Source organism: Corvus hawaiiensis, chromosome 6 (genome assembly GCF_020740725.1).
Source record: "Corvus hawaiiensis isolate bCorHaw1 chromosome 6, bCorHaw1.pri.cur, whole genome shotgun sequence".
NCBI lineage: Eukaryota > Metazoa > Chordata > Aves > Passeriformes > Corvidae > Corvus > Corvus hawaiiensis.
The window spans coordinates 21,132,431-21,148,816 of NC_063218.1; the positions used below are offsets into that span (position 1 = coordinate 21,132,431).

The 16,386-nt window shown below is 38.4% G+C and overlaps 1 protein-coding gene across 34 annotated transcripts in view; it reads right to left on the reverse strand.

The window, feature by feature from the left end:
• Positions 1–6,140: 6,140 nt before the first annotated feature.
• The window catches only part of NRXN3 (neurexin 3), a 985,201-nt gene continuing 974,955 nt past the window's right edge, over positions 6,141–16,386 (reverse strand). For 18 of the 34 annotated variants that reach the window (XM_048307842.1, XM_048307844.1, XM_048307843.1 and 15 more), the window contains one exon: positions 6,141–9,700. In XM_048307842.1, coding sequence (XP_048163799.1) covers positions 8,775–9,700 — 926 coding nt within the window. In that variant the 3' untranslated portion in view covers positions 6,141–8,774. Of the gene's footprint in view, positions 9,701–10,050; positions 12,121–14,686; positions 14,722–16,386 lie in introns of those variants that run through there. The other 16 variants (XM_048307857.1, XM_048307861.1, XM_048307848.1 and 13 more) reach the window with 3 other exon arrangements.

Genomic DNA, 16,386 nt, shown 5'->3' on the forward strand with positions numbered 1-16,386 from the left:
CTGTTGATGGATTTGCCCTACATTTACCCAGATGCACTGGATATGCAGCTTATTTTCTTTCCTTTTGCTAAGCAAATTAGTTAATGAGAATGTTTGCACTATGAAGTGCAAACAGCTATGAAAAATAAGAATTGTAAATCTATTTGTAGGTCCCCTTCTGTAGAAGAAATCATGATATTAAGGCCACTTAAAATTAATTTTGTTTTTCAGGGCCCAGAAACATCAGGAGAACAGAGAAAGAACTTTGAGGTGCTTGAGAGTTTTCTATGCTCTCAATCCTTGTATTAAAAAGGCTTTGAGAGAACAGAAGCAATCCTCCAGAAACTTTCCTTGTTACAAAGTAAACCTTATAGTGCATACCATCATTGTTATTATTAACATAATGTGGCTAATATTTAAAAAAAATAAATCAGTGAACACCATGAGGTAAGGGAAAAAAGGAAAAATCCAAACAGTTTTAAAAGCAAAACTTGCAGAGATTCAGAGATTTATGGAAAGGGAGCACTCTCTGTTTACTGTCAGGAAGCTTTGCCATTAGCTTCAAAGGAAGTTTCAATTGGTTCTGAATGTTTGTAATAGTTATGACTCAATTTATCCAGATAACAATATCTTTGTTATCTAAAATCTTGGCAACACTACATATTTCAGTGTAGACTGTGAGAGATAACAATCAACTTCAACTCTCACTGACCCAGGAGGGCTGTGGTATGGCACTTAGTTTTACTTCCTATAATTACATGTAATAAAATTGTGTTGTCATTGATGTTATTGTAATTGGTATAAAAAGTTATTTATAGCAAAATATTACAGATGCAGGCAGTGATTTTCTGCAGGAGTTCGCAGATGGCAAAGCTAGACTCTGGCAGATTAGTACTGCCAGAGTCGAGTAGAGCACAGTACAAGTAAGCTCTAGTTCATAATGCACATGAGAGAAGAGGGCTTGATTAACAGATTAGAAGTTGCTTTGGATGTTCAAATGCAGGCCTGCGCCTGTGTATTTACCAGTATGTATAAACCCTGGACATTTTAAATAAACAGTTAGAAACCTAAGAGTTTCCATTTTTTAAATGGTTTGTCCTTAGTTAAAAGTGTTTTTTCTTTTGAGAAGCTCCTGTGTTTACACCATTTGCTCTAAGTTTTCTTAGCCAAGGCAAATCAAGGCAGCTCTTGATCTGGAGAAGCAAATGTTAATGGAAGGACTGCATGTGTTCTACCGCTGGCAGCACCACAGTGTACTTCGGAGGCATGAGTATAGTGGGAGAGTCTGGAAGCTTTGAGGGCTAATCTTTTTACAACCATGGATTATATATACAACCACAGGCAAGTCTCTTTGTCTTAATTTCCATCCTTGCACAGGGGAGACACTATCAGCTCATGAGGGAACCATCTAAATTACTGTTTGTGACTCAGAGAACAGGCAGAAATTAATAATCCTATGATGTAGAAGAAGTGGTAGAGATCAAATACTTACAGAATTCAAATAGACTTACTGAAGTGTCCTGCACAGTACAGGTAAACTCCAGTGCATAATGCATGTGGACAAAAGGGCTTGATTTAAGTTACACAAAGAGCCTTAGCCCTGGCACAGGTCAGTCCAGCATTCCTGGTTTTGGAAATCATCTTCACCTGCTGCTTTACTAGGTGCATGGCTGTGCACTGCACGCAGGCTCTTCTTCTCTGTCTTCATCTGCTCTTACAAATAGCCCTTGGAAACTGTTCCTCAGAAGGGGGACCTCATCACCTTGTGAGTGATCCTTCCAATTACCTCTTTCCCCACTCCAATAAAGATGTGCTGTTACCATCATTTGATAGTAGTAACAACTTTAAATTACTGGGCCAGGCTATAAGACTGAAAACTGTGGGAACTGTATGCACCAAGGAGGTCATGCAGATACAATTACAAATGATTTACAGAGCCTTCACTTTTCCCATTTCCACTTTTGTTTCTGTGGTGTGATTCAGTCCTGTTTTTTGTTCTGTGTTTTAACACTTTATGTAAGTATTCTTGAAATCCAAATGCTGAGTGATTTTTTCATAGTGTTACAAAGGCTTTGGCAGCATTATTAAATGTATATATATATAATTCTTTTCCAGTGAGTTTAATTTTCCATGTGCACCGGCCAAAGCTGTAAGGCATAGTGCCCAGCTTACTAGCCATTGAAGAAAAGCATGCCTTAAGTTTTTCCAGCTGCTTGTTCAGGATTTTTCTGACCCGTGTGGACATTGTCCTTTTGTTGTATTCTGTAAACACGCAGACAAAAGAGATGCATGGAGCAGTAGATGAAAACTCTTGCTGAGTGGCTTTAGGTTGCTCTTGGTGGCAGAATTACAGGTCTGGGCTTCTGTTGGGTTTTTACAAAGTATGTAAAGGTGCCAAATTTGTTTTTTCTCTTTTTTTGGTCTGCTTCAATTGAATTTAAGGAAACAGCATGCTCATGCAGCTTCATCCTAGCATGCTGAAATGGATTTGTCTCCAGGCAATTTACAGCATATCTAAACCATCTCTCATTTTTACTCCCACTCTGAAGGCAAGTGAGTTATGCAAGCCTCATGAGGAAAAGCAGAACCTTGTCCACCTTGCCTACACCATTTGGTACTGCAAAAGCCCAAGCAATTAACACTAGCTAATTAACTTTATCTGACTACACTGAAATGGCCTCAATTTTTAAAGGTGTTTATGTAGTTGATTTCCCCTGTTTTCAATAAGAATTAGCCAGCTTAATACCTTTAAAAATTAAGCCTTTCTTTAGCTATATGTAGTCCAGCATAATCTCTTGAGTGTGCTCTTTTCTGTCTCTCATGCAAATTATAAACATCAAATCCCTGCAGACCAACATTTACCGAAAATTTTCCTTGAATGGCACTGTATTTGCTGATGTGTGAAAGACAACATGAACAGGCACTCCAGAGACATGGGGTTATTTGGAACTGTTTGGGGACAGACAGGAGGTATAGCACTGTGCAATGTGTATTGTCTGAAGAGAAAACAGAGTGATAGCTTACTACGCATAAGGCAGTGTTTCAACAAAATGAATAAGAGATCCTGATTCTTTTCTACTTAAATAACCCAACAAATGTTGCTACTGTGGGGAAACTTTCACCAATAAAGAGCAAGAATCAGCCAAGACCTTGCAACCCAACCTCCTTCATTTATCATGACACCCCTATTACAATGCTTCTTTACCACCTTGGCAAATGTGCTCTCAGAGCTCAGCCAAGGTCCCATCCAGAGACTGAACAGCAGGAATAGTCTTTCTTCTCATGCTAGTATCTCTACTAACCCAAGAAGATCCGGTGAGGCTGGCAGCTGGAAGGCAAGTCTTGTTGCTGTTCCATTCTTTGTTATCACTTGCATGTGGGAAGGGAAAGGCAGTGATTTGTTCTACCATATGAGAAACATCTTCCAGGGAGCCAGTGCCAACCTTGGCAGCTAGGGAGGATGTATGATAAAATGGCAACAGCTGCATATGACTTTATGTTCTCACAGGGCCCTTGAAAGAACTTTGTGATCTTGCACATGCCTTACAGACTGATAGCATTAAAAACTGCATCCCCATAGAAGTAACATGCTTAGCTTTGGTTCTAAGTGTCAAGTCACATTCATTAGTTATAATTCATATGTCTTTGCCTTCCTCGGGAGTCATCACCGCCTCATGATTGAAGATACTTTCACTATGGAATTGACAGGAAGGATATTTGTCTTTTAATCATTATTACCAAACTGTCTGATCAGTATGTTCTCACTTTTTGCGGAAGTAAAACAGTCTGGCACAGCCACAGCAGAGGAGACCAGCAGGTCTGCCCTCCCTCCCAGACAAGAAGCACAGATAGAAATGTCTGGAAAAGGAGCCAGCATTGATATTGCTCCTAACTAGTCCTTTTCTGCAACACCAGGGCTGGGAAAGCTAAAGCCCATTCATGCTCAGATCTTCATGACTTGTCTCAGTGAAGAACCTCTGCAACTGTGCAATAAACAGAGGTATGCTGAAAAGTTTTGAAAACACAGAATTAGGCATCTAAGAGAGGGATCTTTAAAGAGGGACACAGTAAGTGGGATGTTGTTTACCAGTAGAAAATGGTGGGAAGAGGAGCAGCTGCCCAGCCTGGGTCTTCAAAAAGAGCTATATACCTAGCTCAGTTATGGTGATCAGGCAATTGTGTCTGCTCCAGATACTGGAGTTAGTCCAATAAAGAGACATGAAGATAAATAAGTGATTGGAGCATCTGTTGTACAAGAAGAGGCTGAGAGATCTGGGACAGCTCAACCTGAAAAAGCACAGGCTTATGGGGAATCTTACTAATGTGTATGAACACCTGAAGCGAGGTTGTAAAGAAGAGAGAGCCAGGATCTTTTCAGTGGTACCCAGAAAAAGGGTAAAAGGGAACACGTTAAGAAATACCAAATTTCATCTAACCACAACAAAAAATGTTTACAATGAGGGTGGTCACACAGAGAAGGTTGTCTAGAGACATTGTGGCATTTATATGTGGAGATAGATACAATAAAAAAAGACATAGTCCTGGGCAAGCTGGTGAAGTTGACTCTGCTTTGGTGTGGTAGTGCTTGGACTACATGGCCTCCAGGGGTCTCTTTCTATCTCAGCAATTCTAGGATTCTGTGATGAGCCAAAGACATACAATAATTCCAAGCCTTTTAGGCAGTAATGAAATCTCCGTTCTGACATTTTCATTTAGCCTAAATAATAAAATGGTCATTAGGTGGCAGACAAAATGAGAAAAAGCGTGACTATAACCAGAGGGTTAGGGTAAGTCAGGTTGAAATTTCTCGTTTCACATAATATTTCATAATGATATGAAGTATAACAGGTATTGAGAGAACTACTGAGGAAAAAAAAATATTTTTTCAGAACACCAACTGGTTGGTGATAAGGAAATTTACTGCAATATTAGAAGAGATATTTACGTTCAGACCTATATCTCCCACATGCCAGCTGACTGTTCCAGTACTGGAAATATTAGGTAGCAGTCAGCACCCAGGAATTTAATGATTTTTGGGAGGGAAATGAGTGAAGATTGGACCAAAACCTGGGGGTTTGATACTTGTGAGAATCTGTAAGTTGTTAGAACACAATTCACAAAAGAACTGAAAACAGTAAATGAACCTCACATGTATATACACATACATATTCTTGCCTATGCAAATATGAGCAAAACCAATGTAGAAAATCATAGGAAATACCAGACCAATCATTTTATCCTAAGTCGAATTTGGTTGTAAATGAAACCTGTGGAAAACACTACTCAAAAGAACTACGGATTCCACCTAGGGGAAAAAAAAGGTGATGTCATCCTCAGTTGAAAATGAAAGGGCTGTAAACCACTCATTTGGCTGACCTTCAGATGCCTGTAAAAAGTAAAAAAACATTGCAGATAGCTTGGGAAGTTTGAATCTGACAAATCCCCACACTGCTACTGTGAACTGAAGTTCACACAACTTGCTAAACAAGACAGGATACTGGCAATTATGCATGATGGCCGGAATCAGATTATAATGCCCAGTAGGACAAGGAACACTCAGTACCGTAGCGGGGGTTTTGGGACCCTCAGGGTGTACCTGGAAAGAAGTGAACACTCAGACCATCTACTTTAGGAAGTATGTGGAAGGTGATAGATAAATTCAGAGGACCTAAGCTAGATCCTCATATAAAATGATGTGAACATTTTTCTGCATCAAATTAGCTATCTAAATCCCCAAAAGAATTCAGCTGCCACAGCACATCAAATAGAGACTCCTGGCAAAAGAGGAATCCAGAATCCCATAAACATCATGGAAAGACCTACACACTTCAAAGGGAGCATATAAGAAAGGGCATACTAAGTCAATGTCCTAGGTATGCTTTTATCTGACATGACTGAAGCCCATATTCCAGAGAACTACCCCACGTGGGAGTAGTATGGGATAGACCCCCAGACTGAAGTTTAATTTATATCCCAGCAAAGGAAAGAAATACGGTTCATTGGACTAACAGAAGAAAGCAAACATGAACATGATTCTGTAATTTGGTGGCTAGACACTCCTGTGGGATGGGAGATACTTACATCACAGAATATTTTCACCTTTAAAGGTCTGGAATTTCCCTGAAGCCTTTCAGAAATAAAAATGCAGCAACATCCAGGGCTTTGGGAAGAACATTTTATTGCTAAGCATATCTTTAAACAAAATGCAACTAAGAAAAGAAGAAGAATCAAAAAGAAGAAAAAGAAAGGAAAAAAAAGCTATAACATCACGGTAACTCAAAAATTCTCCAAGTTGTCCATAAAGCAACAGGGATATGGTAGAAGCCCACATACAGAAATGCACGTTCCCAAAAACTGTCCAATAGAAACTTACACAAAAAAGGAAAGTGTAAATATTTTTCCTTTAACTTAAAAAAGGAAAGCAAAAAGGAAAGGAAGAAAGAAAGCAGGAAATCATTTCACAAGACTCCAAGACTCCAAGAACAGCAATCTTTTACAGACATCAAGATATAATCAACTTTATATAGTTTCGGCCAGTTAAGTCATCTAAAATCGTGCTTTCATACCTTTTTAAAACCTGTCTTTTTTTCTTTTTAGTATAAAAAATAAAAAAGAAAAAAGCTCAACCTCACACACGCGCACACGCACCACACACACGCACACATACACGCACTGAAAATAATTGTTAACGTGAAAGCGTCTTCTCCAAACATTTGAGAAGACTGTTTTTTTGAATTTAAGTTCCCATGTGCGTGTGTGTATCTGATGACACTTCTTCAAAGTCAAATATTCATGCGACTTATAAACACCAGCAAGAGTAGATTTCTAAACCTAAACAGCTGATTAGTTTTCATCTGCAAAAGTTTTCATTTCTGATATCCCAGGATTCTCAACCCGTCTTGGTTTTTGTTGTTTCCCTCTCTGTCTCTCTCTCCCTCATTTATGTTTTTCCACATAATAGGCATGGCCGTCAAACCACCTCACTATTGTTCTGTACAGTAAGATAATCCTTTTCACAATAACTGGGAAAATATAAAACCCAAACAACCAAATTAAATAAGTTAAATAAAACATAAGACATTCCCAATTTAACCATAAAACAGTATATACACCATCAGAGTATCCATATAGAAATTATACTAGCAAAAAAATAGTAGTAAAATATGTAAACAAAATTTCAGATTTTTTTTTGACACAGGTAACTGTGACAAAGCTAAAACACACACTCCCTTCACATTTTAAGGTTTGCTTTTGTTGTCTGTTTCTTTTTACTCTGTTCTTCAAGAACATTCTGCATTAAGATCATAACAGAACTTCTGTTCCAGCCGTCCCATCAAACATACCATGATAAATATATCTGTGTGTATATATATATATTATATTATTAAATTAATTTTTCTTTATTATTTTTTGTGTGTCACAGCAGCTTTATTTATTTCCTTTTATATAAAAGAGAAGGAAAAGGGAGAATAGGGCAAATGGAAAGACAGATGATCTGAAATGTCAAGCTACAAAATTAAAATATTACATATGAAAAACAGTTATATGTCAAAAAAACTATGTATTTTGCATTCTTTTACAAGTGCTTAGCTTTTCTGATATTTATTGTTCTTGTCACAAGTTGAACTCCAGTGGTGTCTTTCTGATCTCTTTATTAAACTGCTTTATTATTATTTTTTGCATGCACTGCAATGTCACAGAACCAGAACCCAGAGGAATGCTCCTTTATTTTTGCACAGTATATTCAGCTCAGAATGGTTAATAACTTTTAAGCATTCTTTTTTGAATCTCCAAATCCCATTAACCATACTTTGGTTGTCTAATGCATACTAAGTGCTATACTCAAATAAAGCCAATGACTGATCAGAACAGACCCAAACCCATCTGCTCGTCAGTTCAGTTGCAAATACTGGAGCCAGATCCAAGAGAACCAGCTTTTCATGACAATTTTCCTCAGCACCACTCATCAGACACTTACACTGTGTTGTTAGCAAACAACTTACTGCAAGATGACGGATTCTAGAGACAATACAACCAGATATGCAGAGTAAACACCATGGGTAGCTTTTGAGTTCATATATGGTAATAGTCTCTCTTTATTATGGACTTTTTTTCCGAGATTCCTTCTCAAGTCATGTCCTGGTTCACCCCCCACACCATTCCACTCAACTCTTCCCTCCCTCACCCAAAAGTAACCAAAGAAACCAAACAAAAAGCAACCCAAGAAACAAAACCAAACCAAACCAAAAAACCAACAATCTCCAAAATCATTTATTCCCCTCCTCCAATCTCGAAAAGTTATATGTATGCTGGACACGGCCAGATCAGTTAGTTCAATATTTCTTTGTTCTTTAATAATGTTTGTAATTTTTTTCTTTTTCCTTCTTTTTTTTTTTTTTTTTTAAATAAGTAAACTGAAAAATTATTGATACAGTCAGGGATCACGAACATTGTTAAAGACTCACTTGGAGATATGAAACAAGTAAGCCATGAAGTCTTCTACCTTTGCAGAAAGTTCAGCGGAGGAGGAGATTTGGAGATGTCCAAGTTCACTAACAGAGCAGAGCTGTGCGCGCCATCTCCAGAACGCTAAGTGTGCTTTATAATACATTAGGGCAAAGTTTGCTGACTCCAAGTGATGACTTAGACATTAACAGTCACTGCTGAAAATTTTTTCCCAATACTTTTTCCCACAAACGTTATCTCCCAATCATCTCGTTCGCTGCAATGGTTCTGATATCTCAGTTAAATCTCATTAAGTATTTATGTATTTATATATAAATAAGTATTCTTTTTTACACATAATACTCTTTGTCCTTGTTTTTCTGCTTCTTGTGGCCGCTCTTTGAGCTCTGCTGCTTCTCCTTCACGAGCGTGCCATTGCTCTGGGCCGAGTTGCTGATGTAGTTCCGCGTCTCGTCCACCTGATAGGACCCCTCGTCCCTGTTCCTGTACTTGTACATGGCATACAGGAGGATGAGGATGCAGAGGGCGGCAGCAGCCACAATGCCGACGACCATCCCCGTTGTGCTGCTCGACTCACGGACCACCTCTGAGGCCCCCGGAACCCGTCTGATTCCCGGCTCCGTGGGGATTGCTGTGGGCACATTACGGAACATGGGGGAAGTGATTAGCGGGCTCTTCAGCTTTGTGCTGTCTAGCTCATAGGCAGTGGGCAACGGAAGCAAGACTATGTCAGGCTGGGGTTTGAGCTCACGGTTATTCATTTTGCCGGCTGGCAATTTGGGAACCATCCCAGTCGAGGACGAAGCTGTGGAGCGGATCAGCTCAGGGGACAAAGACGTGGTAGTAGTCCTACCAGTTTCGGAGACTTTGTTAGGTCTAAAGTCCTTGGATTCCCACTTGGGTGCGTGTGCTTTGTAGCCACCTTCGAAGATTGAAGTGGAAAGACTCTTATCTGTTACCAAGGAGAAGGTGGTGTAAAAATCTTCATCATCAGTAGGGGGTAGGTTAGAGTCAAAGGTTTCCCCTGAGCCATACCCAGATATCACCAAGCCATCATCATCACAACCATCGCTGCCTTGGTCCGACAAGCAAGGTAACCCCGCCTCAGAGGTCATGGACAGGGAATCTTTGGTGGTCTCAATAATGGTGAGGAGGGGGCGAAAGGTAGGGGGAAGTGTAATGAAAGGTGCACGAGTAGCAATAGGAGGGATAGCTAAAGGGTCTTCTACAAGTAGAGGGATAACTAATTCACCTCCTGGGATGGAAAAGAGAAAGAAAAGATGATTAGTACATTTTAATGACACAATGCACCATTTTCAGTTCACTTAAGGGTGAGAGAGGATCTGGGCATTATGAAAAGGTGTCAGGGATCAGCTTTCTCTCTCTAGCTACACTACCAACATACTTTCCTGGGGATGCCTCTCGTTGTTCCCTCCCACCCTTCTTGGACATTGGTAAAGTGCACGTTCCATTTCCTACCTATGCTAGGTGCATACAGTGAAATACTGTGAATTTTTGGGGACCCAAATTTTTTGATTTTTGAAGATACTCTCAAGTGACTCTGTGGTCACCAATTTTTGGTAGTGATCTTTTTTTAGCATTTGGTTAGAAGACTATTTAAATTAATTACTTTGGACTTCCATAGACCAGTGTTGTCCTAGATGTGTTTTTTACCACTCATTTTGCCAGTTTTTCCTCTTCTGATCCTTTTCATTTAAAATAACAGTGGTATTTCTTCACTGCCATTCTAATATGCTCACCATATGTAGGAGTACGTAAGTCCTTTCCCTAAGGCATTTCCCATTCATCCATTTCTTCTTCAACATTATCTGGCTTTTAAATTGTGGGAAGGTTCATGAAAGTGAGGGATGGAATAAGAACCAAGTACTTACTGGGTCCATGAAGGTACAGAGCTCTACTCAATGTTCATCTCTTTTTAATCTTTCTTTAGCATTCTGTTTGACACTAGGAATGTCCCTTTCCTTGCATCTTTTGGGGCTACTAGTGCCATGCTATCTTAATCTTCTATTCTTCTTGATATTCATTTATTATAATTTGATTAAAAACTAAGATAGGTTTTATTGTGATTGACAAAAAAAACTGAACAAGGACTTTGATGAACCAAGATAGCACTTGAGTCCAGGATTATACTGCAGAAGTTGTCTTCACACCTACTGTTACTTTTTGACAGGTAGACAATTGCAGTAGTTCTACTGATTTCTGCCATGCTGGCTACCTGCCTATAGAGGGCTGAAAACAAGGTAGACTTATGGTCTCCTCTTCAAGTTGAACAATAAAGCTATAGGTGTAACATTTGTACCTTACCACAATATAAGCTGCAAATGTAACAAGAAAATCAGTGCATCATTTCTGTGATTTGGATTCTGAGCAGCAATATTGCTACTCTTAGGGTAATAGCCCTGTGTTGTCTCTATATTATAATGTAACTGCCCCTCTACTTTTGAGTCTATGGTAGTTAACACTCCACTGTTTTATTTTGTGGATTAAAAAAAAAAAAAAAAAAAGTGTGGAATCTTATTATTTTATCTAATTCCTTTAGTTCTGATTATATAGTTTTCTGCTGACATACAGGTAATTAACCCCTTTTTCAGAGTGAACCACATGGCTTTTGAAAGTATAAATTGTCTCTTGGGTAATTTTTCTTTGCCTAGCCATTTAAGTAAGCAGCTTAAAATATAAGTGGAAGTGTTCACGTGACATCATGAGTGTCATCTAGATCTGTTCTAGGAGTGCAACTCAGTAAGAAGTATTCCTAATGCATAGGAAACTTTGATTTATACTCACCATTGCTTAAGAAGGATGTACAAAAGGAATTATAGTTTCTAAATAAATAATTCTGGGTTTTAATTATGTATTAATAACTGCTAATGAACACTTTGGCATTGTTAAAATGCTGAATGCATCAGGGTCAAAATTCTGCTCTCTCAAATCTACCCCATATAATACATGCACTTGTTTTCCACTGAATTCTGCCAGTAATGTCCATGGAACGTCTATAAGGAATATGGTCTAAAATCAAAATCCCTTCTAAATGTATTTAGAGAGCAATATATTTGAACAAATTACACATTGAAGATAGCAATATACTGAAAAAGGTACTTAACAGTTTGATTAAATCTGGATAGCCGAAATAGCAATATGGTTTATTCTCTTCCTTAATGGGAAACTAAGTGGTGGCACAGTTTAATCAATTGAAACAATCAGAATTCCCTCAGAGGTACCAGGGTAGAAATTATGCCAAAATAAGAAATGCGGTACTTTGCATACTTTCATGCAAAGCTAGTTTTAAGTTAAGATACAAATGGCCAATTTGAACATGTTGTTTAGTTTTCTGAGCTTCCTCAGTATGTTCATATATCTCTTTTGTTACTGCAGAGAGAATGAAGAAATAAGTATCAATGTCTCCATACTACATGCTTTCAAAAAAATTATGTAAAAAAGCCTAAAGTGTAGTCTGCCAAATGGCTACACTGCATTTTGTGCTCATGCATCTGAGCTGTTTTCTGAGCAATGTAGAAACTAGAGCATGTAATATGATTTATATATGTCCAGAAGGCCTATCCATGGCTTGAGTAGAGCATCTATAATCTACGCAAACAGGTGGTCTCAGGACGAACTTGGAGTATGCCTTGAGGGGAAAGATCATCTGTGAGCCTGGTAAAGAAAATGAATAAAAATAACAGTATTTAAGTGAGAATTGCATCAAATTTCATGAGTCTGGAATTTAAGGTCCAGAAAGTCAGGGATAGATAATGTTCCTTTAAACAGTTTTTTAAGATCAGTGTTTTGCTGTTCAATGGCAATACTCATCTGATTTTCATTCACCATCTGTGACACTCAACTGGAAAAAGAAGTTTGTCCGCTTTTAATTGCTCATCTGGAGCCTTGAAGTGCCTTTGTTCTTAAAAGCTATTATACTGGTCTACAGCATCAGGATGTAGTTGATCTGCCACCCATTGCAGCAATATTTTGGGTAGTTTTTGTCCAAAGAGAAGTTATTTTGGTCCTGTTAATGATTAATTTTCTGGAAGGAATCAGAGATATCTTACATTTAATATGAAGACCTTCCTTTTGTCCCAGTAATCTTTGCATTTAAAACTAGGTCATGGTTATATAGCTTTTGTTGTAATTTAGGACTTGAGCTAATGATCAAGACTACTGGAACTATAAAAATGATCACAGCCTTCTTGAAATATTAAGTGAAGTTGTTAGACTTGCTATGATAAATGGGATTTTACATAAGTGATGGAGAAGATAACGGAGCTTTTTGATGCTAGCAAATCTATTGGATGGAAGACAGTGTAAGACAGTAAGGACTAAGCTTTCATCTCTCAATGTATGTGAGGAGAGAAATAACTTTCGTATCAGGAACACTGGATTAACTTTGATACAATTATTTAATCTCATCATTAGTTTTCATTCCAAATTGTCCAATGATTGATACTGTGGTTACTTGGATACGCAAGAAATAAAGAGACTGTTTAAGGTCCTTCATTAGGAATCACTTCTCCATCAAGGAGTTAATTTGAGTTAAAAGGAGTTAATTTTACTTTTGTGGGGTATCAGGTAGATGCTAGGGTGGTAATAATGTTTTGATTTTTCATTTTTTTATTGTCTGTAATAGAAGGAACTGAGACTAAAAAAGGCTGTGTGACAGTAAGTCAGAAAAAGCACTCTAGGTATCAAATTTGGCTTCTCTTTTATTGCATTGTTAGGCATCTATGCAAAACTCACAGCACACTTGAAGCTGTAGGTCTAACAGGATGCAATCACAGTGAATACTTCTTGGGGTATGTGATTTATAGAGGGATAAAAACTTCCTTAAAAATGGCATGACAAAAACGCCGCTCAGTCTAAAAGAAATGTGTTATTTAAGGATAACAGGGAATGTAAATCCTGAAAAGCTCCCAGGTAAGTGTGAGAAATATGATCACCTATATCTATGGAACAAACGCAAACTTTCATATCATACCTGCAAACAACTCTGTAATTGGTGCTGCATTTCTACATGTAAGAGACACGACAGGGTGTCTGATGACAAGCAGATTATGAATGTGTGTGTAGGGGGAACCACCTTCACAGAAAAATGGCTGAGGGTGCAGGAAGCTGCCTGGAGCCAGTGGTCCTTTGATGGTGGAGTAGTGGTCCCTCTTGCCCAGGCCCCAAGTTGGTTTAAAGCTAAATGCTGAAAGATTTGAAAGACAAAATGGCCACTTGGTTGTCAAGAATATCTTATGCAGGATTTGGATCCTGAATTGTTTGCTGTGCAAGGCAAATGTTTTATAGATTTCGATCTCTAGAAAAAGCTAAAGAGGACCCCATGAAAAACCTTACGTGACAATCTCGAAGGCAAATACATTTGAGAGAGGTTTTATGTTTGTCAAGTTTTCTTTTCTCCTCACAATGTCTACCCATTTTTCAATTGCAGAATTAATGCTTTGCAGCCTTGAATAAAGCTTACAGATTCAATTTCCAAATTGCTCTGTGCTATGAAAAAAAAAAAAAAAGACAAGGCTGCAAGCCAGTATGGGCCGTGGCTTTCAAACAATATTCACGTAAGACTTAGATTCTGTTTGTGAATGATATAGGCTGTTTCCTGGTAGTTACAGGTTTCTTTTTCCCGTTTTTTCTGTTGGCTGTTAAGCACCAGTTAAAAGTGTTGACCAGTATGCTGCAAGTGCAGGATTACTTTAGCAATCCAAAGATTTCACAAGGATTTTCCAGATTTATTATTCACCTACTTTGTGCTTTCTCTCCTAAGCAGAGAATAGATGTTTTTCAAATAGAAATATGTTTTTTAAAAAGCTCCTCTTGACAACACAAGGCCAAAGAACCAAACAAAAGAGAAACAAATAATTTTTTTTCCTCTGCAGTGACATAGATGCAAAACGTATTTGTTCATTCACAGTGTAGCTGAAAAAAACCCCACAAACCCCAAAAAACTTAACACCAAACTGGAAGGAGCTCTGGGAGAACTGAAATCTGTGAGGTGGGAAACCTTATACCAAACAGCCCAGTGCTTTGCTTGGCCTTCTCATTCCAGAATGTGTGCATGTATTAATTAAAAATTAGCCTTTTAATCTAACGCATATGCTACCTTCATGGAGTTGTGCTTTTCTTTAAACTACCAAGAGCACTGGGGATATAAAAGGCCTGCTTAAGCCTTGGAGCTGCCCTGCTTTTTGCTTTATAAGCGTATTTATAGATATATAATTCATACCTCTGGAGCTGATCTCCAGTCAGAGTTCTCTGCCACTGGAAAAGACAGAGTGTTAAAAATTTAATAGAACCCTTATGAACTGTGAGGATGGTGTGGGCAAGTCAGGATGCAGAGGGCGCCAAAAAATACGATAAATAAAACAAGATGAAAAACTGTAGCAGCTGCTGGTTTTCATCTTTAGAGCCACAACTGCTTCAGTGGAGTCTCAGGCATCAAACTGATACAGGACAAAAGGCACACAAAAGGGAAGCCTGAAAGATTCATCTTCTGATGATGACAAGGAACACGCCTTATCGTCTCTCTTTTTTCCAGCTGCAACTGAAGAGCTTTAAAATGTCATCCATAAAGGCTGCACAATTCATCCATTCCTGCAGGTACTTGAAATTCTGCATCCAAAGTTTGTAATTTTCATTCTATTCTTTTGATGTTCCTGTGAAGCCTGACTCCATTTTCAATATGAAATATTTGCTAGAGAAATAATTCCTTACCGTTCCCCCCTCTGCATCAACACAGTAATTCCTTTTTAAAAGACCAAGTTCAAAAATTTCAGTCTAATGGTATTTAGTTAATTCTGCTTTGAGTCCTCTGAGGATAAAAAGAGGAAATTATTCAGAATATAGTCTCTAATTCAAAGGAAAGGTGATGCTAACACAAAACCTAGTAGATGAATATTCTCAGTATTTTCTACTCTTGCAGTCTGATTTAATTGCAATTGACAGAGAGTAGTAGAGAGAAAAACATGATTTCCACAATGCAATACTGCAACTCTTTATCTCAGATATCTCCTTTTCCTTCCAGAGACTATCTAGTCCTCAAAGTGATTAGATAAAACTGGATTTCTGGTGGAGCTGGTTGAAAAGCATTGCCTAATCCCCTCCCTGCAACTATATTAAAAGACATCAGTAAATGCAGTGTTTCCCAAAAGATGGCTGATGAGCAACAGGAAGGTGCAGAATTTGAGAGGTCATGAATCCCAAGGTGATGCTGGGCCGTCTTTCACTGATGTAAATTCTTGGTCACCTTTGTGGAGTTTCAGTGAAGCAGAACCTTCCAGAGAGGTGCTAACATCATGTCTAGAAGCAAAATTCTAGAGCAAAACCAAGTATTTTGGTGCCCAGACACTGAGCTTCTCTGAACCAATTGAAACATGCCCTCTTCTATCTCCCACCATTATTTTAAAATTTTATGATTACCTGGTGACAGCTTCCTATTCAGCATAATTATTTGTTGTGTTTTCAGCATCAGTTATCCTAGGGACCTGAAGGCTGAACCTAATATACCTGCTGAGCACAGCATCACTATGCAGAAATGGTGAAAACATATGTACTCACAAAGAAGCATGGCTTTCTCTTACTTTTACTCACTGCTTTTTGAAGAAACTAATGCAAACCTCTTTTGTAGTAAGGGAATTTGAGAGGTTCAGGATCTGTCTGCCAAATGCATAATTTCTGGATGATGCTATCAAGTCTGATACTAATAGTAATATAGTGGGTGCATTTACCTGGTAAGAGTACACTTGAGAGTATCATTTAGACTGGACATCGGGCACATAATCATCAATGACGAAAATTGATAGAAATAAAATAGATCCATGGGAATAAAGTAGGAATGGTGTAGAGCTGCAGTAGGAAAACCCTGAGTATTACCAAAATGCTAAAGAAGTCCCATAAATTTTCACTTGACATGAAGGCTATACCACC